Genomic DNA, 24553 nt, shown 5'->3' with positions numbered 1-24553 from the left:
AAGGTTTTCCTCCTTAAGTTGTTACAGGGATGTGTATATATGTCTTCATAGTTGTAGGATATTTTGAATTTGATAATGGCAGTTTTGTAATAGTTGCTGAATCTTTTTGCTAAACCTAGTTTAATATAGAAATCTGTTAATGGGTGCAGGAAATCAACATGGCACATGGATACATATGTAACAAAACTGCACATTGTGCACATGTACCCTAAAACCCTAAAGTATAATAAAAAATAAAAATAAAAAAGAAATCTGTGAAATGATTAAGTTGGCAAAGTGCTTACAGCAGTATGACTTGTTGAATGTTTGTCCATAGTATACCTTATCGTGCCTACAGAAGAAGAATTTACAATGTTTCTTAAAATGTTATCTCAAAATACATTTGTCCACCTAGCCACAAATAGGGGTGATAGAGAGATGAACTTGGAAAATGGTGCATATATTTTCCTTAGAGTTTCACAACACATATTAACATAGTAGAACACATATTAACATTGTGAGAAATTCTGCAATAAAAAAATACCACCTAACCTTTCCTCAATGTAACTGGCCTTAGAATATCTCCTTCTTCCTCCTTAACCACCAGTAGTACTTAAGTATTTTGAAGAACTCTATGAGAAATGCTGGCCTAAATTATTTTGAGGGAGGGGGCTGGTATCAGGTAAAAAAAGATTAAAGTTCAGTAACATTGTATCCCATTTATAGATATTTTTGGTAACATTTCATGCAATGAAATGTTAATATGCTAACATGATGTAAGATGTTATCATTAGGGTAAGCTGGGTAAAGGGTACGTGGGAATGGTGCACTATTTTTGCAATTTCTTATAGGTCAAAATTATCCCTACATAAAAAGTTTTTAAAAAGAGAAAGATTAAAAAAAAGGCAAGAGTTCACAACTGTTAGAGCCAAGCAGAGGTATGAGTAGCATCAGTGCAGGATCTGCCACTGACACCAAATACGCAGTTTAAGGTTAACACAGGCCGCACCTATATCTCTAGCGTCTTATCAGTATAATTAGTTGATTTGGTTATTTACATAAGCTTTGTTTTTGTCTTATATCTGTCAGATGGGAAATTATAGTTATTAAAAATTATTAAAATTAAAGTTATCAAAAGTTTAGTAGGTTTATTTAACTGCGCAGTTTTATACTTTGGAACATCTAACATATACAGAAACATAGAAAGATAAAATTACAATTATCTGTATTCCACCATCCAGAGCATTACTGACATTTTTGTCATATATATCTCTAGACTATTTTCTGCATATACCTTATTTTGTAACTGCAAGAATAAGTTTATGAAGTTAATAAAAGAATAAGGGTTGTATGGCAACCATAAAAGAACACGGCTTTCCTAGAAAGGACAAGAATTAGAATTATGGAATAACAAGAATGCAAAAGTTTCCTATACATTTATCCACCCCTTATTCCTAGGAAGGGATTAGTCATATTTCTACCTTATTCCTTTATATGTTCTTTTAAATTTGATTGTTTTAATTGGCAAATCATAATTGTATACATATATGAAGCACAATGTGATATTTTTATATATGTGTACAATGTGGAATGATTAAATCAAGCTAATTAACATATCTACCACCTCACTTACTTTTTGTGGTGAGATCTGAAATTTACTCTTAGCTATTTTGAAATATACATTAAGTACAGTCACCCTGCTGTGTATTAGATCTCAAAAATGTATTCCTCCTAACAAACTTTGTACCCTTTGACCAACAGCTCCCCATTTTCTTTCTATATTCTCTACAGTACTATGATTTATATTTGATATTTCAATGAGAGGTTACTTGATTCTTAAAGAATGGACAGTCAGGTTCTTATTGTTTTCAAGACAATTATTCTTTAGATCCACTTGGCATAGTCTATTCCAAAATTAATAATTCTTCCTTTTGAATCAAAACAAATTTAGAAATTCTAACATGATTTACAATAACTTAAGCTCTTTTTATCTGCTTATCAATAGATAGAAATATGTGTTTTTGTTTTATAACTGGCTTTTATATACTTTGATTATTGTCAATGTCATCATCATTTTATGTTAAACACTATGTCCTTATGTTTTTCCCTTAGTTACCTTAACATGCATTCTTATTTTATGTCTTCAATTTTGAAAACTTTAATCATGTCTTACAGAATGCACTTTAACAGTCTACCAAATCCATTGCAGAAGAAAGCATATATTCTCCAAATATCCTCAAACTCTGCTAACTGATGATCTGAATGATTTGATCTTAAGTTTTAGGTTTATATTTAGGCTAGATAATTAGCCTACTCATACTCAATAATTCATTCTGTGTTTATTGAGCATGTATACTGGTGCATAAGAGAAAGGAAGGAAGCAAAGAAACAGACACAGACATCCTGGTACCCCCCAGAGCTTAGAGTCTAGTCAAGGAAATGGACATTAATCAAAGAATCATACAAATGTGTAATTATGCTGATATAAGCCCTATAAGACAGCAGTCCCCAACCTTTTTGGCACCAGGTACTGGTTTTGTGGAAGACAGTTTTTCCACAGACCGGAGGAAGAAGGATGGTTTCAGGATGGTTCAAGCACATGACATTTATTGTGTACTTTATTTGTATTATTATTACAATGTAATAACAAAATAATTATACAACTCACCATAATGCAGAATCAGTGGGAGCCCTGAGCTTATTTTCCTGCAACTAGATGGTCTCATCTGGGGGTGATGGGAGACAGTGAAAGATCATCAGGCATTAGATTCTCATAAGGAGCACACAGCCTAGATCCCTCACATGCACAGTTCACAATAGGGTTTGTGCTCCAATAAGAATCTGATGCCTCCACTGATCTGACAGGAGGTAGAGTTCAGGCAATAATGTGGGCAATGGTGAGTGGCCATAAATACAGATGAAGCTTCACCTGCTAGCCTACTGCACACCTCCTGCTATGCGGCCTGGTTCTTAACAGGCCACAGACTGGGATCATGGCCTGGGTTGGGGGCCCCTGCTATAAAAGATTCATGATGCTGTACCCAGGGGAACTCAGTTGAGGAAGTCAGGGAATGCCTCCCTCAGAAAATGATGATTAATCTCAAGGTAGAGTTAACTAGTTGCTGAGAGAGGGTAGGATACATGGTAAATGTTAAGTGGGAAAGACTCACCAGAGGGAACTGAATTTCTGTGCATTAAAAGTTAAAAATCATAGAATCTCTAAATGTTAGCCTCTTTTTGGTGAATAAGCAGACTCTGAGAGGTTAAATGAGTTACCCAAAACTCATACAGTGAGTTAATGAAGGGAAGGACTCAGATGCCGTTGCTTTTTGTCCAGTATTTTGTCTACTGTGCAGAGCTGCTTCCCTCTTCAACTTTGCCTCTTTGCATCAAGGGAAATATGCCAGTAAAGATAAATTGAGTGAGCTACGCATTCACAAAAATAGTAATTTAATCATCAAAAAATTTAGTGAACCATTATAACTAGATGGCTTTTGTCAGTAAGCAATACAGCAAGTCACTCTTTTCTTACCTTCAGCAAGAACACACAAAGGATAAATTGGCATCCATAGTGTTTGACTGAGCCATGTCAAGACAGCATAGGATATTCCTATGACTGATAACATGCTATAAGTGTACCTGAAAGGAGATGAGAAGCTCATAAACATCATTTTCTGCTAATATCTGGGAAATAGGAGAAACTACTGTGTAATTAAATACAGAGATACATCTGGAAAGTGTACAAATTATATATTTCCTATAATTTAAGGAAGAGATTTTTTTTAAATGGGGGAAAGGGACCATGTCAATCTGGCTTGTCTCGTGGTAGATCATGAATAATTATAAAGCTAAACAGAGCAAGTAACTCTTACTCCCTCCTCAGAAAAATACAGTTACAAATTTCCTTGATTAGTGACTTCAATTTCATTAAAAAGCCAAGCTCATTTTTTGCAGCAAGCAGCTAGGTTTTTTAATGACAGACATACTTGTAAATATCTCAGGAATTCATTTAAAAATAAAATGTGCTTCCAAATCTGTATTTGGCATCCTTCTGCTTCTGCAGTTGTACTATCTATGTGATCAATTAAAGAACTGGCCTTGGGAGCTGATTTGGGTATAGTAGGGAGCTTTAAGCCTACCACTGTGATGTAACAGATTAAGTAGTCTACGTTGTGTTTTATTTCTTTGACTAGGACACTGGTTTTTAGGCTTGAGCATATATCAGAATCACCTAGATGGCATGTTAAAAGACAAATTGCTGGGCCCTACTCCAAAGTTTCTGATCCAATGGAACTGTGGTACACCCCAGACTTTGTATTAACAAGTTCCAGGTGATGCTGATGCCACTGGTCTAGGGACCACACTTTGAGAACTAGTGATACAGACAGACAATAAATACATATGGCAAAACCACCCAAAAAACCTTGAAAACATGAATGGGGAAGAGTAAATCTCTCTCAATCCAGGACCTGAATTCCACCCCTCAGAGACAACAGCCAATGTCAGTTTCTTAGGTATTCTTTCAAAAATGTTTTTTGCATTTGCATATCTATGTGCATATTTACTATACAGAATATATACCAGCAGTGGAGGACCTCACTGAACATAGCATATAATCAAGCTTTTTGATCTTTACCAATCAAAGTGAAAAATGGTATCTCATCTTTTCCCCCTCACATTAGAAGAGTGGGTAAGCATGTTTTCATGTTTAAAAGCCACTTTTGGCCAGCCGTGATGGCTCACTCACTCCTGTAATCCCAGCACTTTGGGAGGCCAAACTGGGCAGATGACCTGAGGTCAGGGGTTCAAGACCAGCCTGGCCAACATGGCGAAACCCCATCTATACTAAAAATACAAAAATCAGCCAGGCGTGGTGGTGGGTGCCTGTAATCCCAGCTACTCAGGAGGCTGAGACAGGGGCATCACTTGAATCCAGGAGGCGGAGGTTGTGGTGAGCTGAGATCACACCACTGGACTCCAGCCTGGGTGAGAGAGCAAGACTCCATCAAAAAAAAAAAAGAAAAGCCACTTTTGATGAAGTCCAATTTATCTTTTTTTTTCTTTTGTTGTGTGCCTTATAATCCACAGCCAAATCCAGTCATCAAGATTTACTCCTATTTTTTTTCAAAGAGTTTCATAGTTTTCCACTTATATGTGAGTGGTAACTTCATTTTGTGTGTGTGTGTGTATATCTAGTTGTCCCAGCACCATTTGTTGAAGAAGACTATTCTTTCCCCATTGAATGGTTTTGGCATTGTTGTCAAAAATTAATTGACCAAACATGTGTGAGAGTTTATCTTTATCAATTTTATTCCATGATTTATCCTTACACAGTACCACACTTAATTATTGCTTTGTAGTAAGTTTTGAAATGGGAAACTACATTCTTCTAAGATTGTTTTGGCTATTCTGAGTTCCTGGAGTTTAAATATGAGTTTTAGGGTCAGCTTCTCAATTTCTGCAATGAAGTTATCTGGGTTCTAATAGGGATTGCACTGAATCTACATATCAATTTGGGGAATATTGCCATCTGAACAATATTAAGTCTTCAAGTCATGTGGAATGTCCTTTCATTTATTTAGATCTTTAATTTTTTTCAACGATGCTTTTTCAACAATGTATAAATTCTGTGCATCTTTTGTCAAGTTTATTCCTAAGTACTTTATTCTTTTTATGCTACTGTAAACAGAATTGTATTCTTGATTTCATTTTATAGTAGTTAATTGCAAATGTATAAAAAATAATTCATTTTTACATATTGATAATTTTTTATGTATAAGATGTCATATGCCAATAGAGATAGTTTTACTTGTTGCTTTCCAGCTTAGATGCCTTTTATACCATTTTGTTTGTTTTCTATTCTGCCTTATTGCCATGGATAGAACTTCCAGTACAATGATGAATATAAGTGGCAAGCGTGGATGCCCTTGTTTTGTTCCTGGATATTAGGAGGAAGGCATCAGTCTTTCATCATTAACTATCATGTTAGTATGTATTTTTCATAGATGCTATTTTCAGGCTGAGGAAGTCTCTTGTTCATTACTTAGGAAAAATAATGCTAGGGTAGGGTGGGAAGATAAGTTTACCCCCATTTTACAGAGGAAAAAAAAGTTTCTAAAAGTTAGGTGCCTTGGAATTTCACTCCTAGGTATAAGGGAAATGAAAACATGTGCACACAAAAGCTTGTATATGGATGTTCATGGCAGTATTCTTCATGGCCAAACACTAGAAACCACCCAAATGTCCATCAACTGATAAGTGGATACACAGAAAGTGGTAAATCAATGCAATAGAATTTTACTCAGCCCAAAAAGCAATGAAGTACTGACACATGCCACAACACAAAGGAATCTTGAAAACATTACGCTAAGTAAAAGAAGCCTGTCACAAAAGGCCACATATTGGATGACTCCATTTATATGAAATTTCCAGGATAGGCAATCCATAGAGACAGCATATGCGTGGTTTCCAAGGGCTGAGGGAAAGAGGGAGTGGAGAGTGACTGCTACTGGGTATGAGGTTTCTTTTAGGGGTGATAAAAATGTTCTAGGATAGTAGTGATGATTGCACATCTCTTTGGATATACTAAAACTCACAAATTTTGTATTTTAAAAGGGTGAATTTTATGGTATATAAATTATATCTCAATAAAGCTGTTATAAAAATAAGAAAGGTTAAGTGATTTGCCTAATATCACTTAGCAAGTAAGTCGTGGAGGTGGGTTTCATCTAGAGAGATCTTCCACCTCTATGTCCAAAAATCTTCCTATGACAGCATGCTACTTCTTTCAGTGCAAACGTTGTTTTGTTCTCCAATGTATTTATTGAGCTTCTCTGACACTGAAAGAGTAAGCATAGCCAAGAGTAACATACTAGAAAGCTTCAATCCCAAATGATGTTCCACTGTCTCATGAATAGAAGTTATGGGCTACAAAAGTCCATGAAGTTTGCCCCAAGTCCACTAAACTATCAATTCAAAAATGAAAAATTACTAATTTATATACATAATTAAATTCATTTTACTTCAACAAAAGATTTCATTCTAATTCACTCTAGGACTCAACTTATTATTTAAACATTTTAATTCAGTTAAGTTATTGACAATATAATATAAAAATTTACATACCCTTGGCTAAAAAACAAACTAGGACTCTTTTGTTACCTATTCAAATCCTGATCTCTCAAGTAGGAGGGACAGTTCTCATTTGGGAAAGCTGACCTAGCAGTTAGGACACCTCCCCAGAGTGAGGCATAAGCACTCACTGAGCAAAGGGGACTGTTTGACACCACCACTTGTAGAGGTAAGACTAGGCACATCTCACTGCAAAGTTTTAGAATTAGCAGTAAAAGGACTTAAGTTAGTCATTTGAACCCACTGAAATTGTAAATGAATGTGAGAGTGCATTTTCTTCCTGAGAGGCCCTATATTTAAAAGATTCTTGAATGCACAGAAACTAACTAAATTCTGGTGATATAAAAGACCTGCTTTGCTTATTAAAGCAACCGTACTAAAGCAATTGTGAGGAATGCCTTCGTTAGGAAACAGCTGAGGGTTATTCCAAGTTGGTTTTATGCCAAGCCTTCTGCAGAAACCTGAAATGTGCTGATTTACTCTTGCAATACCACGGTAGGTTTTCATTATCTTTGATATGCCCATTATGGAGAACACTAAAAATACATTTCCATATCAAGATAAAATAATTTGAAAAGGGGATATGTTTTCCTCTCTAGTACCAAGTAACCTCTGGTTACTGCTAGTACTGGTTTCACTGCAGAAAGCAATTTAGCCTTGTTTTAAGAGATTATTTTGCCTTCTTACCTAACCATATCCAACAGATTCCAAAAGATGAATAAAACACACACCACATATTTCTCTTGGACTTCCTCTTGACTGGTGATCACCACAAAAAGGATGATTACTCTCTCTGTGAGCTAACAAAGAAACAGCAAAGTCAGAAATTAGGATCATCTATTAGGCTATGTAGGTCATTTTCTAATTTTAAAAACCAGATCTCCTTTCAAAAGTACACTTTAGCTGGAAATATGTATACTAAACTGTTAACAATGCCTCCCTCTGACAGAGTAGGGTTATGGCTGAATTTCAGTTCCTCATTTGTCTATATTTTACCAATAATATATAATGAATGAAAAAATGACATATATTTTATGTGAATCAGGATACTTCCTTTCTTCTTGCCACATGCATGTGTTTTCTATTCACTTTGACAAGGCTTTATTGAGTGTCCACTGTGTGTCAGATGCCAAAATGAAAACACAGTCTTTGCTCCAGAGAGGGTAGCAGTGGTGGGAGAACTGAACAATAGCCAGCACAGTGTGTGCTAGATATGGGAGCACAGGTGAGCGAGATACTTTCTGCCTGGAGAAAGAATGCAAAGAGATTAATGAAGACATGCTACATTTCATTTCATCCAAGTTGGATCTTGAAAAATGAGTAAGAGTTTGTCAGGTAGACTGGGTATAAGAGAGGGCATCCTAGGCAAAGGGAGCAGCCTGAGCAAAGAGGCAGAGGTATGAAAATGTAGGGTGCCCAGGGGAGTAATGTGAACCACTGGGGGGCTAGAGGGGAGGGTGCATAGAAGGGAATAAAAGGAGATGAAATTGAAAACGTGTTTGGAGCTGGGTTATGAAGGGTTTTGAATGACAGGCTGAGAAATTTCAGTTCCATCCAATAGAGAAACTATTGTAGCTTTTTTTTTTTCTTTTTTTTTTGGTAGGGGAGTAATATAATCCTAACCCTTGTAAGCTAGCGGAAAATGAAAAGAATTCAATATATTCCAAGTCAGCATTTACAAATCATTGAGACTTCACACATTTTTGGCTTAGCCCCAATTACTAGCCTCAAAAAATAAAAAAATACATTCCTTTTTCCCAACCTAAATATAAAGTGCCTTCTTGCGTTATATTAATATATCCTGTACATTCTGTATTTTGTGTATTTTTAATAGAATGTTTTACTTGCTCTTAATCGTCAAAGGAAAATATACTTAAGATTGAACAGTCAAATTCGCAGTAAAGAAAAGAGGGGAATGATTTATATTTTTCTTTATTTTTAAAGTGGATCAAGGAGAAAAGACTGGGATAACCTGTGACTTAGCATTTATAGGCTGCTAGTCCTGGAAAATCACCTAGTGCACAGAAATCCAAGATTTGCCAACAGTGGGCCACATGATCAGAAATCCACGTGTATAAGCTATATCAGCATGTTTACCACATGACTACAGTGGTGAGTCAAGAGGGTCTATGCTTGGCTAAGGGGAATTAGATATGATTCAAACCTTAGTCAAACCATGGAAGCTATCTACATAGCTTTTTTTCTTTTTTCAGTCTTTCTTTACAATATAATACTCTATTGATTTAATTTCTATAATAAATTCTACTGAACTGCAATTATAATTACTGAACAATCCAACCTTGATGTCATGACACCTCTCAGCCTTCAAATAACGATCATAGCAGCAAATAAGTTCTTAGGCTCTATGTCTCTTACATTTGATCAGTGCTTGGTTATTAGGAAAACCTTCTAGTTTTTGCTAGAAATCTCAGGAGATACACATACATGAATGGATACATGAATAAAATACAGATTTCTAATTACATGGCTGACTACTGAAAAAGCATAGACACCTTTCAATAAGATGATCTCTAGGGTCTCCTCTAGATAAAACATTCTGATACTAGCCCAGCCTCACCTTTTTGGAAATAAGGCATTTGGGAACAGACCTGGAAACATACATATATCCGAAGTCTCCTGGTTTCCAGAGTTGTAAGCTACCCATGATGTCAGGTCATCCCTTAATTGAAGAGGACAGAGGGGAAAATCTCCTAAAAGGGAGAGACTGGAGCTGCATGATGAAACTCACCCTGTTGAAAATCATCACTTCACTGTCTGTGGCAAGGTAGCGATGAAATCCCAGCTGCACAGAAAGCAGCAACAGGATGGACCCCCAAACCAAACCACAACACACATACACACGAGTGATGACTCCCTCTATATTAGGTGTCAATCTAATTAGTTAACAAATCATCTGATGGTTATTCAACTCTAACTTGACCATTCAATGGCAATACAATGGGGAAATTTAGGCAGAGATGTTCTTAAATTGAAATAAAGCTAATTATTTATTGTTTACCTTGTGCCAGGTTCCAAATATACACCATCTCATTTTATCTCCATAATGACCCTAAGAAGTAGGTGCTATTATTGTTATATGCGTTTTACAAAAGACATGCATTTTACCAACTGAAAGTGACTTACCTACAAGTCTGGAATCAACATCTACGCAATATGACTTCAAATTCCTGAAATACTAAGAATCTTTCACCATTGTTACTTGGTATGAGTTACTCTATCGCCTGGTATCCAGATTATAGCCTATTCTTTAAAAAAGTTTCTCCTTAAAAATTAAGCCTTAAAACAAGAGCCTCCTTGATTTTCTTAACACCAAAACAATTTTGAAGGAAAGGCTTTTAATATTTATCAGTCTTCTTTAATACGACCATTTGACCAGTTATTTAGAGCTTGACACTTGGAAGAATTTAGCCCTTTGTCATTTTTAACAAATCCTATGAAAATATGACAAATTACTAGAGAATGGTCTTGTTTAGTATAACTCAAACAGGTAGAGTAAAAGGTATAGTAAATATCCTACAACTGGGCTTAAATTAAACGTGGTGATAATGTCATCTACTCAAAAGTGTGATAATTATATAATAAAAATGCTGGGCATTTTTATGTTCTATTTGGGAATCCGAAACTCCAGGTTGAGCAATAATTGAAACTACTATTTTACTAAAATGAAAATCTAAACTCTCAATCCTCTGAACTTTTCTGAGAACTTCAGAAATCTATCTTTCTATATTCAAAAACTACCAATTACATGCTTCTATAAGACAAATGCATTTAAATAATTGTATTTGTTTATTTATTCATCATTCAATAGATAATTATTGAGTGCACTATTCTGGGTCCCAGGGGATACAGCTGTGAACAAGACCAAGCCCCTGCCTTCATGATATTTATATTATACTTGGTGAAACACTAAACAAATGTAGCATAATAGTTGAGAGCTCAAGAGCCAAAGAGCTTAAATGTCTGCTACAATATTCAAAACCTATGTGACCTTGCATAATTTACTTCTGTGTTAAGTAATTATACTAGAGATAATAATTAGCATCTATTGCTACATAGTAATTATTATATACAGGAAAAGGTTGTTGTAAAGATTAAATAAGGTAATACATGTAAAGAACTAAGAAAAGTGTTTGACACACATAAAAGCCCAAATAAATGTAAGCTATGATTAGGAAAATAAATATTTAAATATACTTTAATGTAGCGATTTACAGTGTATTTACAGGAAAACATTTTTCTATGTAGATAATGACTGAATTAAAAAAAATTCAATCTCAGCATCTGTAAAATTACACTAGCAATATAGCTTCATACTTATCACACTGAAGAACTACATGGATCAAATGTGAAAAACAGGAAAATTCTAAAATCTTACCCACAGAGTGAATTGGACATGTAATTCACTCTCAGGAGGCTTCAAAATTTGGAGAATGTTACAACTCAACATTATCTTTGGTAGTTTCTTCTCTGACACAATATAAGCCTATTCCAAGCTCAAAACTGGTGAGAAAAATCTATGTGATTTTAATGGAAAGTCAGATTATTTAGTCTAGCAATGCAAATAAGTACCTGCTTCACAGCTAAAAATAAATTAGGGTAAAATCTGGCTTTTTGCCTAAAAGGCAAAAAGGAATTCCTTTGGGAATTCCTTCATATTTGTTCTCTTAAGAGTATGTGACTGTGAAATCTTTAGAGGGATTTTTGACAAACAGATCCCTGCTTGCCCTGATCAGAAATAGAAGTGTTACTGGCAAATACAGAAACAGTTTATGTGATTTGGGCTCATAAATGGAATCTCTGTAAGCACAATAATTTAAGAGTATTAGTTTTTAGTGTTTTGGTTGAGAAATTTTAAAAATTGAGTAAAAATATGTGAAATTAATAGTGCAGGAGTGTTTATTATGACACAGAAGGAAGGAAGTGTAATGGAGTCATTTTAATTCAATTATAAATGAAATATTTGCATTTAAAGCATTTCTCAAAAAGTGATGCAGTAATCTATTAAGGGTTTCCTATAGGGGATATCAGTCTAATGTTATGACACAAAGGTTAGTGTTGGCTATTTTCCCCTCTTCTTGAGTTGAAACATCCTAAAGCAGTATGAATAAAAATCTCCTTCTCAGGCTTCTGTACAAGCAAACTGAACAAAGCCCCTCAAAATCAACATTTCAGGGTTGATAGTGTTTCTGTACTATAAAAGTCAAGTTCTTTGATTAAATTTACTGAAATCAACTAGTTTTCCAATTCAACATTTGTTTCTAAGCTAATAAAGTATGCAAGCTCATTTCGAAGGAGGGGATTGGAGAAGAGAGATACCGAGTTTTGATTTATATTATCATTTATTTTATGCTTCTTTTAGACCATTTTAACTTTTCCATTTTAAAAAGTAAAAGTATCAAAGTTTACTATATTTTCTTATATGATTTTCATTGTCATGTAATTATTTCAAAAATTGGAAGTCTATAAATAGCTATGGTATGGTTTTGCCCTTTTCCCCTAAGTGTATAAAAAATAAAATATATGTCAGTTAAATGATTATTGTCTTTTAGTCAATGGGTTTTTTCCTTTCTTTTCATATGTAATTTTAGAAATTCATAATGGTTTCTCCCTAGGTGTCAAAATAAAGATGTGCGTGTAAAACATTTAAAAATGCACAGGGCAAACCGAATCCAGCAGCACATCAAAAAGCTTATCCACCATGATCAAGTTGGCTTCATTCCTGGGATGCAAGGCTGGTTCAACATACTCAAATCAATAAACTTAATCCATCATATAAACAGAACCAAAGACAAAAACCACATGATTATCTCAATAGATGCAGAAAAGGCCTTTGACAAAATTCAACAACCCTTCATGCCAAAAACTCTCCATAAGCTAGGTACTGATGAGACGTATCTCAAAATAATAAGCTATTTATGACAAACCCACAGCCAATATCATACTGAATGGGCAAAAACTGGAAGCATTCCTTATGAAAACTGGCACAAGACAGGGATGCCCTCTCTCACCACTCCTATTCAACATAGTGTTGGAAGTTCTGGCCAGGGCAATCAGGCAGGAGAAAGAAATAAAGGGTATTCAATTAGGAAAACAGGAAGTCAAATTGTCTCTGTTTGCAGATGACACGATTGCATATTTAGAAAACCCCATCGTCTCAGCCCAAAATCTCCTTAAGCTCATAAGCAACTTCAGCAAAGTCTCAGGATACAAAATCAATGTGCAAAAATCACAAGCATTCTTATACACCAATAACAGACAAACAGAGAGCCAAATCATGAGTGAACTCCCATTCACAATTGCTTCAAAGAGAATAAAATACCTAGGAATCCAACTTACAAGGGATGTGAAGGACCTCTTCAAGGAGAACTACAAACCACTGCTCAATGAAATAAAAGACGACACAAACAAATGGAAGAACATTCCATACTCATGGATAGGAAGAATCAATATCTTGACAATGGCCATACTGCCCAAGGTAATTTATAGATTCAATGCCATCCCCATTAAGCTACCAATGACTTTCTTCACAGAATTGGAAAAAACTACTTTAAAGTTCATATGGAACCAAAAAAGAGTCCGCATCACCAAGTCAATCCTAAGCCAAAAGAACAAAGCTGGAGACATCACGCTACCTGACTTCAAACTATACTACAAGGCTACAGTAACCAAAACAGCATGGTACTGGTACCAAAACAGAGATATAGACCAATGGAACAGAACAGAGACCTCAGAAATAATACCACACATCTACAACCATCTGATCTTTGACAAACCTGACAAAAACAAGAAATGGGGAAAGGATTACCTATTTAATAAATGGTGCTGGGAAAACTGGCTAGCCACATGTAGAAAGCTGAAACTGGATCCCTTCCTTAAACCTTATACAAAAATTAATTCACAATGGATTAAAGACTGCAATGTATGACCTAAAACCATAAAAACCCTAGAAGAACACCTAAGCAATACCATTCAGGACATAGGCATGGGAAGGACTTCATGACTAAAACACCAAAAACAATGGCAACAAAAGCCAAAATTGACAAATGGGATCTAATTAAACTAAAGAGCTTCTGCACAGCAAAAGAAACTACCATCAGAGTGAACAGGCAACCTACAGAATGGGAGAAAATTTTTACAATCTACCCATCTGACAAAGGGCTAATATCCAGAATCTACAAAGAACAAATTTACGGGAAAAAAAATCAAACAACCCCATCAAAAAGTGGGCGAAGGATATGAACAGACACTTCTCAAAAGAAGACATTTATGCAGCCACCAGACACATGAAAAAATGCTCATCATCACTGGCCATCAGAGAAATGCAAATCAAAACCACAATGAGATACCATCTCACACCAGTTAGAATGGTGATCATTAAAAAGTCAGGAAACAACAGGTGCTAGAGAGGATGTGGAGAAATAGGAACACTTTTACACTGTTGGAAGGACTGAAAACTAGTTCAACCATTGTGGAAGACAGTGTGGCAATTCCTCAAGGATCTAGAACTAGAAATACCATTTGACCCAGCCATCCCATTACTGGGATTATACCTAAAGGATTATAAATCATGCTACTATAAAGACATATGCACATATATGTTTATTGTGGCACTATCCACAATAGCAAAGACTTGGAACCAACCCAAATGCCCATCAATGATAGACTGGATTAAGAAAATGTGGCACATATACACCATGGACTACTATGCAGCCATAAAAAAGGATAAGTTCATGTCCTTTGTAGGGACATGGATGAAGCTGGAAACCATCATTCTCAGCAAACTATCACAAGGACAAAAAAACAAACACTGCATGTTCTCACTCATAGGTGGGAATTGAACAATGAGAACACTTGAACACAGGATAGGGAACATCACACACCGGGGCCTGTTGTGGGGTGGGGGCAGGGGGGAGGGACAGCATTAGGAGATATACCTAATGTAAATGACAAGTTAATGAGTGCAGCAAACCAACATGGCACATGTATACATATGTAACAAACCTGCACACTGTGGCCGGGCGCGGTGGCTCACGCTTGTAATCCCAGCACTTTGGGAGGCCGAGGCGAGCGGATCACGAGGTCAGGAGATCGAGACCACAGTGAAACCCCGTCTCTACTAAAAATACAAAAAATTAGCCGGGCGTGGTGGCAGGCGCCTGTAGTCCCAGCTACTCGGAGAGGCTGAGGCAGGAGAATGGCGTGAACCCCAGAGGCGGAGCTTGCAGTGAGCCGAGATTGCGCCACTGCACTCCAGCCTGGGCGACAGAGCGAGACTCTGTCTCAAAAAAAAAAAAAAAAAAAAAAAAAAAAAAAAAAAACCTGCACACTGTGCACATGCACCCTGGAACTTAAAGTATAATTAAAAAAAAATAAATGCACAGGAAACAAAAGCACAAGAAACAGAAACACAGCACAAAAACAAATCTATCCCCTGTGGACACACCACCACTACTTGATATGTGTAATGCCAATTGCTCAACTAGCTAATCAGTTCCTACTGTTGGTTGGAATTATTTCTCTAGATATTGTGGAGGACCAGGACCCTCCAAGAAGAATTCAGTTGTCACTTAACAATTTTTTTTTTTTTTTTGAGACGGAGTCTTGCTTCATCTCCCAGGCTGGAGTGCAGTGGTGCGATCTCGGCTCACTGCAACCTCCACCTCCAGGGTTCAAGTGATTCTCCTGCCTCAGCCTCCCGAGTAGCTGGGATCACAGGCGTGCGCCACCACATCCAGCTAATTTTTTTTTTATTTTTAGTAGAGACAAGGTTTCACCATGTTGGCCAGGATGGTCTGGATCTCTTGACCTCGTGATCTGACTGCCTCGGCCTCCCAAAGTGCTGGGATTACAGGTGTGAGCCACTGCCCCTGGCCCACTTAACAATCTCTTGAAGGTAATATCAAAATCACATCACAACTGTATTGACATGGTTTTTCACCTTACTTAAAAGCAGCCACTCTCTTAACTACAGTTTCTTCATTTAAAAATGGGGAAACAGGAAAACCAAGAATGATTACACAATCTGAGAGTTTTGTTTCATTATTTTAAAGCAGGGGCCTCAGTGCCATCCCATAATGAGGGAATTCTAATTGTCTGCATAACTCTAATATAGGAAAGAGGGAGAAAACAAAACTTTGGGCATAACGGCATGTTTCTGAACCTTTATCCAACACCATTTCCATTGTGGGAACCACAAAAAGGATGATAAATAAAAGAAATAGGGGCCAAATAAAATCTCAAAAGAGATAAAAAGAGGAAGCCGAACAATAACGACAACAAAAATTGATAATACTCAGCTCAGGATAAGAATAATTTTCTTCCCTAACACAGTGATCTCTGACATATCTCTCCTAGTAACTGAAGACTTAAAAATCATTTGCACTACACTAACATCAGATTTTGCAAACTCGCCTTTGAATAAAAGGTGTCAATGTATATTTGCCACTACGTTTAAATTGCCAAACAAAGATGTGGTTCTTTGATTACAGTTATATTTCTATAAGCCATTAAAGTTTTAATTAGCAGTGATTAAAATCAGGTGTATATTCTGGAATTCCTGGAACTCCAAGAAATCAGATTTCTAAGTTATATAATAATTTCTATTACTAATCAAGCCTAATTTTGTAAAGCACGTATGTGCACATTTTCTAGGCACATTCAAGGTACTCAGTGAATTTTCTTCCTGATAAAATTATCAATTCCCTCTAGGTGCATTCTCTACACTGGCAATAACTAAAATAACACTACTCTTAATTTTGAAAATGTTTACCATGAAACTAGTAGTAGCCACTTAGCCTAAAAAAGTAAAAAGTCCTTTAAAAAAAACCAATAGAAAACATAACTGAGATTTTAGATGAATTTAGTCATACTCCAGGCAAAATCATTCCAGATGATAGAATACAACTTTTATTTAATGTTAGTTGTTAATTCTATTTTCCAAGATTAGCATTATGGGATGCTGGTACTATGTGTATTTTGGTTGTTTCAAAGTACACCACATTGTAAATAGGTAATAAACACCAATAAATCTTGCTCCCAGATACTTTGTTGCTGTTGGGACAGATCTGTATCCCCGTTTGTTTTGTAAGGAACTATATTAAAGGGAATTCCATCTAGGTCTTAGCTAGTTAACTGACTACGTTATTAGTTTATATACCATTACCCTAATTTTTATTTTACATTTGATATTTCAACATTTTAAATGTCTTTATCCTAATGGATACTATTTCCCTACTGTTACTTAATAAGCAAAATTTAAAATATTCCATAAACTTGTAATGCTCAGTTCTTAAAAGGCTCCTTAGGATTATACTATTTATATCTTTTAAGCTTTCATGATATTTTAAACAAATTTTAATATAAGGATCTATGCCACTCTTTCATTTAACAAAAATTTAAAGTGTACATTTACATTCTAAGCACTTTGCTAGGTGCCGGCAACACCATAAAATTCTGACATTTTCATTATTTTTACAATGTGAAATTGTCAAAATTATCAATTTTTCAAATTTATTTTGAGGATACCTAAAATTATACTCATGTAGATACCTATTTCTGTAGACTTTAAACTCATGTTCTTATAGTTGTCCCGTAAGAAAGGGACAACTATATGAACTATATAAAATCTACAGAAAATCTTTATTTTTTTGCCTTTATCCAGCAATGATTTTCTACATGGAGTCACTACTAGTAAATTTCCCATCTTCCTTCAACCTGTCTTTACAAAGAACATGGTAATCTAGCACTAGAGGCGTGGAAGAGGGAACAAAGAATAGTTAAGAAAATAGTAATAATAGCTACCAAGTATTGTATTCTTAACTAAGTGCCAGGAACTTATCCATTTTCTCAGTTACTTCATAAGATACATGTTATTTTCATATCACATGAGAAAATAAAGTTCAGAATGATTAAATGACTTGTTTAAGTGTATACAACTAGTGCAAAGTAGAACTGGGATTTGAATCCAGGTCTGTGTGTTCCCCAAGTCTATGCTTAGATGCTGTACTAGACAAACACAAATGATCTCCTCTTTCCATTGATGTTTAGTAAAAAAGAGGGAATGAGCAAGAAATGGCCTAGGAGTACTCTGTTCTCTGGATGTAGATGAAGGAAGCTTTTTGTTTTTTAATCATCTACTCTTTGCCAGGTATTATTTGTGGTGTCCTTTCCCCCAACAGCCCAGTGGTTGTGGGTGGTATGATGCCATAGTGGTAAGCTGAAAAGCCAGGCTTCAAACCTAAGTCTCCAGTCCTATGCCTTATCATTGTCTTCTTCTACCCCAGGCAGTGACATACCGAGGGTAGCCAGTGGCTATGAAATCTCCTTCCAGGATAGGACCAATGCAGTGCTGCAGATCAGCAAGCATCACTGCCCTCAATGTTTCCAACTGGTTATTCTAATTGGGCAGTTTTACAATAAGGTTGTCCTTCCGTGAAATTAATTCTCCTTATCAGTGACTTGAGAAAAGGGTTGGCTTTCTAACTGCCATAAAGTCAAGAGAAGCTGTAAACAGAAAAAATGTAAATATGAAGCAGATTCTATAATAATAATGTGATTCAAACCTACCTGCAAAAACCTTGGGAGAAGATGGTTTGACTCAATGCCAACATATATGTGCAGCAGTTCCAGGAGAGATGCGGATTGGCAAAGTCGCATCACAAGTCCAATAGCATAAAAAGTATCAACCATTGAATCTGTGTCCCGTGGGTTAAAAATGCAGATATAGTAAGAAAAAACTGGATTATAACCCAAATTTATGCAGCACTTTGAAATCAAATGGAGATTATTCACTTCTTTTTTCATTGTACATGTGAAAAATTCCTTAAGTAGGCTACTAAATTATTAACGATACAATGCAAACAAAAAAGCACTTCATACTGTATTGTATTTTAATTGCTCCTGTTCCAAAAAGAAATCGAAACTTGAGAAAGATTTCATGGCCAAACGTACATGTAGCATTTATTCCCCACTTATAAGATTATAAAGCAATTCCCACATAAGAGTAACCTCCTAGAATCTAGACCACCTCAAGTGTAAATAGAAGTGAGCTTGTTAAAGACACTATGTGCTCACAGCTTCTCCACTGACAAGAAAATGACAAAGATGAGAAAAAATATGATGTCGGAGAAACTTTATGGAAATGACACTAATAATGCCATGATATCAAATAACATATGTATCTAGGATTTTGTTTCTATACATATTTGGTTAGTGCTTTTCTGGATTTTGTTAAACACTGGAACTTGGGCCTCTGATCAGGACTTTTGGGGTTTGCATTGCAGAGGGTTCAAATGAAATACTGTGCACTTGGAGCTGAAATGGAAGAGAAACAAATGTTCCTCTACATAGGATAAATGTGTTGCTTTAAGTTTTAAAATGAAATCCTGCCATGTTTAGAAACTCGTAGGGAAGATTTTGCTCTCTTTACTGCCCAGTGATGATTCACACAATAATAATGTATTGAGCAGTAAGGATTTCTCTTCTCAGCAGCTCCACAAGATGGACACTATTATCATCATCCCCATTTCAGAGATGGTTCCTGAAGCACACAGTCCATGCTCTTATCCACTGCACTGCACTTGCTGTACCAGAGCATTACGAATTACACAGCTCTGTGAAGGAAGAAGGTAGCAGGTATAACACGTTCAGGGTTTCAGGTTTCTGTTGAGCTACTTACGTAATTTATACATTGATTCAAAAATTGTACTGAAGCCACACTTAGTTGTTTTCAGTCTGTCTCCTGAATGAATCGGTTGTGTTTCTTTAATAATAAGTAGCTTCTACAATTGTAATGGCAGGATAATAACTGAGAAAGAAATGCGCTGAGCCAGGCACAGTGGCTCAGCCCATACTCCCAGCACTTTGGGAGGCTGAGGCGGGCGGATCACCTTAGGTCAGGAGTTCAATACCAGCCTGGCCAATGTGGTGAAACCTTGTGTCTACTGAAAATGCAAAAATTAGCCAGGCATGGTGGCGGGCACCTGTAATCCCAGCCACTCAGGAAGCTGAGGCAGGAGAATCACTTGAACCTGGGAGACAGATGTTGCAGTGAGCTGACATCGTACCATTGCACTCCAGCCTGGGCAACAAGAGGGAAACTCCATCTCAAAAAAAAAAAAAAAAAAAAGAAAAGAAAGAAAAGAAAAAGAAATACTTGCTGACTAAGGCAACTTTTCTCACTGGAAAGGTGAGACAGCATAAGACAGTCCATGGCTTGTGTTGCCAATGACATGTAATATGCCTGCACTGCCTCAGCAAACCTCAAAGGGCTAGAAGTGATGGCTTTTTAATAAAAATATAAAAGAAGTTTTCCCATCACCTGTGTTTTCCTGTGCTTGAAAACTCTCAACATTTGTAGTTGAAACTCAAGCTTTAGGTTATATCTTTGGAGGTCCTTAACAAAGGCGAGAATATATCTGTAGATTTTCAGTAAGAAAAAGCAACATAAAATAGCTTATGGGACCTTGCAAGTAGAATAACTTCCTTACGATACACACGTCTGAAATGATGAGCACAGCATGACTTTTCCCAGCTACATTCTAAACATTTGTTTTTAGCTGATGCCAGCAGTTGCTTAGATTGTCAAGTCACTCAACAGTTGTAAACTGTGAGGACACTTACCCATGTGTGGATGGAACATGAAGAGAATGTTATTTTGATAGTCATTTAGTCACCCAACAGTGACTTTACTTTTCAGGAAACTAGAGGAAGTTTATGACTTAAACCATTAATGTTGACTCCTATATAAGTGGTTAGCCCTCTACAGAGTGTGTCATTTACATATTACTTCTTAAAGGGACCAAATAGAGGCTTGGGGAATATAAAATTTGTATTTCACTTACTAGTAGTCTCCAGTTACCTCAAAGCCGGGGAATAATACAAACACTGGAAGAATTTGATTCATTCCTGATTTCTCTGCATAAAATGTTATGCTGAGATTTCCTCAAAACACAAGAAATCTGCTAAGGTTTGGTACAGAACGGAAAAGGAACAATGAAATGATACCACCCCAGTGCCATCCACCTCTTTTTTCAGGCAAACTGCCTACTCAGGGGGAAGCCAAATCCCTTCCTTACTTATCCCACCTTCCCCCTTCCCCAAGAAGGTTTTGCAATAAACATGGTTGCTGAAAAATACAAATTTTAGAGAAGGATATTAGAAGGTTGAGGTGTGTAGAAATTTAATATAAGCAGGATGAGGTGAAAACAAGGATTAAAAGTTAAAAATAAAAAAACTGTTTTGGAGTTTTACCTTTTCCAAATGAAAAGAATCTGACTGTCATATTTGTAAATATCCAAGAGTGGCCACAGAACTGGATTAAGTAATAGATGAAAAGATATGCATTCTTCCTATACCTATAAATACAGGAAAATACCATTAAACACTTCTTTTATAATCATCCTTTCATCACCGTACACGTGTCCTTTAATGTACTGGCCAACCTGAGAAAGCAAAAGAAAACTTCCATATCAGTCTTTTACCTGGTTACCCCCAAGTACATATCAGATTTTGAAGGGAGCCATAGCCTACACTACCTGCTAAAGTAAGTACAGATGCTTCTTCACTTATGATGAAGTTATGTCCTGGTACACCCCATCAGCTGAAAATATCGTAAACTGAAGATATCATAAGTGGAAAATGCATGTAATACAACTGATCTACAGAACATCATAGCTTAGCCTAGTCTACCTTAAACTTGCTCAGAACACCTACATTAGCTTACAGCTGGGCGGAATCATCTGGCAACACAGTGCACTGTGGAGTACTGGTTGTTTACCTTCCTGATCATGCGGCCAACTGGGAGCTGCAGCCTGATGCTGCCGCCCAGCATCTTGAAAGGGTACCATATCTGCACATCGCTAGCCTGGGGAAAGATTAAAATCCAAAATTTGAAGTACGGTTTCTAATGAATACATATCGTTTTCACACCATCACAAAGTTTAAAAAATTGTGAGTCATGGACCATCTGTATAATGAGTTTGCTTAAAACTACTGTTAAGTAACAGGGGTACCTTAATAGCGCCGGTTCCGGGTTCTTCTCCCCTCCTTGACCGGGCACTGTCTGAACCCGCCAAAGGTGGGCCAATCAGAAAGAAGCAACTCCCGCCTTCCCTTGGGCCCGCCCCAGCCCAATCCATGTAGGCCCAAGGGATATAAAACCCAGCACACCAGCAGCGCTCTCTCTCTCTCTCCTCTCTCTCTCTTCTCTCTCTCCTCTCTCTCCCTCGCGCGACCTGGCCTCTACCTCTCCAGTAAAGATCTCTTGACCGCGACCGGTGTAGCCTGATCCTTGCCCGGCCTCTTTCAACCACATAGCGTGCTTTTTCGAAATCTGCTTTCATCTTTGATAAAGTTCTAACCTTGCTGCTCACCAAGGAATAAAACAAACCACTGCGAAGGCGGCTTTGAATATTCTTTAAAAAAACAAAACAGGCTGGGTGCGGTGGCTCACGCATGTAATCCCAGCACTTTGGGAGGCCAATGCGAGTTGGATCACTTGAGGCCAGAAGTTCAAGACCAGCCTGGCCAACATGGCAACTTACAAAAAAATAAAAATAAAAGCCAGATGTGGTAGCGTACGCCTGTAATCCCAGCTACCTAGCTACTCGGGAGGCTGAGGCAGGACAATCACTTGAAACTGGGAGGCAGAGGCTGCAGTGAACCGGGACAGCACCACTGTACTCCAGCCTGGGCGACAGATCAAGACTCTGTCTCAAAAATAAATAAAAAATAAAAAACAGAACAACAACAACAACAAATCCATGTGTGCAGAGTGGTTGACATGTCACTATGTGTTCCAGTAGCTCAGCTCACTAAGTACGGAACTTGAGACACTGTTTTAGTTCTGAAGGGGGGTAGGGATGGGAGCAATCCAAATGTTGGGTAATTCAGTAATTGGACACACCTGACTTTTGAACCCATTATGTGATTGGGGTTAGTATTAACATCTTGCCACTGCCTATTAACATTTTGCAAGGGTAGATACTTTCCTTTATCAGATACACATCGAAAGCAGTTTAGTTGTTCATACCAGAAAAGGGAAGTCAAGCTGGGTTTAACAATATGTTGTGAGTTGCTGGGGAGATGACTAAGAGAAGATTGACAGATACATGGTTTGAGGGAGTTAGGAAAAGCACTGTTTGAAATGTTCCGTGGGAGTTCAGAAGAGTGACGGGAGTGGCCCTGCCAGTGTGGTCGAGATTTACTCCTCCTTGAAGATGTGAAACCTCCTAGAAACAAGGAAAATAAGCTGGGAGGCAGAATGATTTTATTTGGGGACACCCCCCACATAAAGGCAGGAACTGCTAAAGGGTTTGGGAAGAGGAAATCCTCCTTCAGCTTGTATCAGAATTACCTGGCTTGTGGGTTAAACATATACACCCCCCCGGCCCTACCGCTATATGACTGAATCTGTTCCCGCCCGGAAGTAGGCCCTGAAATCTATACGTGTGATAGGTGTTTCCACGGCTGTTAGATCTAAAAATCACTCCGCAACTCTGCGTCTGAGGAAAGTCAAGAGAAGGCTCCTGGTGGGGGAGGGAAGTACTGGCAGAGGGCTCACAAGGGCAGGGGTAGCCATGCAGCCCGTCCTTCCCATTTCTTCATCTGTAAAATGGAGAAAATAACAGAGCCTGCTTCCTAGGGTGGTCAAGAGGGGTAAGTTAGCAAATACCTGCACGGGTTCCAAGGGGTGCCGGGGCACGGTAGCGCTACGCCTTGCTGACCGGTGCCGCCCGCCCGCCCGCCGCAGAGGGGAGCTCCCGCCCCCAGGCCCTCCACCCGCGCCCCCTCGCCTCGGGATTCGGCCGAGCGCCCTACCTGGGCTGCAGCCAGGCGGGCAGCGCCAAGGGCCCCATGGGCCGCCGCCACCAGGGCTTCTAGCGCCGTCCGGGAAGGAGCACCGGGGAGGAGGCAGGGGCGGCCCCGCTGCTGGGCGCGGAAGGGCGGGGCCTCTCCACACAGCAGTTTACAAAAAGAAAAAGCCCGAGGTCGTGCGTTGGGGAAGAGATGAAAACGGTTTCTGCAGCACTGCTAGAGCGCGTCAGGGCGCAGGGCTGGGAAGCGGCTCGCATTCCCAGTGGGCTTACCAAACTCTGGTTAAAGCTTCCTAATCTTTGTGTTGAGACCCCCTTGCAGGCCTTCTGGAAATTAATGCATCTGGGCGATTTCCGGGGCCTCCGAACTCGCTGAAGCCCATCCCCAAACCTCCTGAGATGAGTGGATTCCAGGGTGGGCTCCGCTCAACGCCCACCGGTGAGCGAGGTTCAGACACGAAGCTTGTGCCGGGCGCGGTGGCTAATGCCTATAATCCCAGCACTTTGGGAGGCCGAGGCGGGAGGATCTTTTGAGCCCAGGAGTTCGAGACCAGCCTGGGCAACATAGCGAAAACGCGTCTCTACTAAATATACAAAAATTAGTCGGG

The 24553-nt window shown here is 38.0% G+C and overlaps 1 protein-coding gene across 2 annotated transcripts in view; it reads right to left on the bottom strand.

Moving 5' to 3' along the window:
• The window catches only part of HACD4 (3-hydroxyacyl-CoA dehydratase 4), a 29253-nt gene extending 5169 nt beyond the window's left edge, over window positions 1–24084 (bottom strand). The window contains exons 1-7 of one of the 2 annotated variants that reach the window (XM_063609853.1): window positions 23950–24061; window positions 21382–21485; window positions 18697–18824; window positions 7798–7910; window positions 3512–3618; window positions 3256–3361; window positions 2648–2700 (exon numbers count right to left, since the gene is read on the bottom strand). In XM_063609853.1, coding sequence (XP_063465923.1) covers window positions 2648–2700; window positions 3256–3361; window positions 3512–3618; window positions 7798–7910; window positions 18697–18824; window positions 21382–21485; window positions 23950–23987 — 649 coding nt within the window. In that variant the 5' untranslated portion in view covers window positions 23988–24061. Of the gene's footprint in view, window positions 1–2647; window positions 2701–3255; window positions 3362–3511; window positions 3619–7797; window positions 7911–18696; window positions 18825–21381; window positions 21486–23949 lie in introns of both variants that reach the window. The other variant, XM_055294117.2, reaches the window with a different exon arrangement.
• Between the last annotated feature and the right edge of the window lie 469 nt (window positions 24085–24553).

This window comes from Symphalangus syndactylus, chromosome 9, assembly GCF_028878055.3.
Source record: "Symphalangus syndactylus isolate Jambi chromosome 9, NHGRI_mSymSyn1-v2.1_pri, whole genome shotgun sequence".
In the NCBI taxonomy this organism is placed as follows: domain Eukaryota; kingdom Metazoa; phylum Chordata; class Mammalia; order Primates; family Hylobatidae; genus Symphalangus; species Symphalangus syndactylus.
The sequence above is the reverse complement of the archived record's forward strand: the minus strand, read 5'-3'. Positions and strand labels throughout refer to the sequence as shown.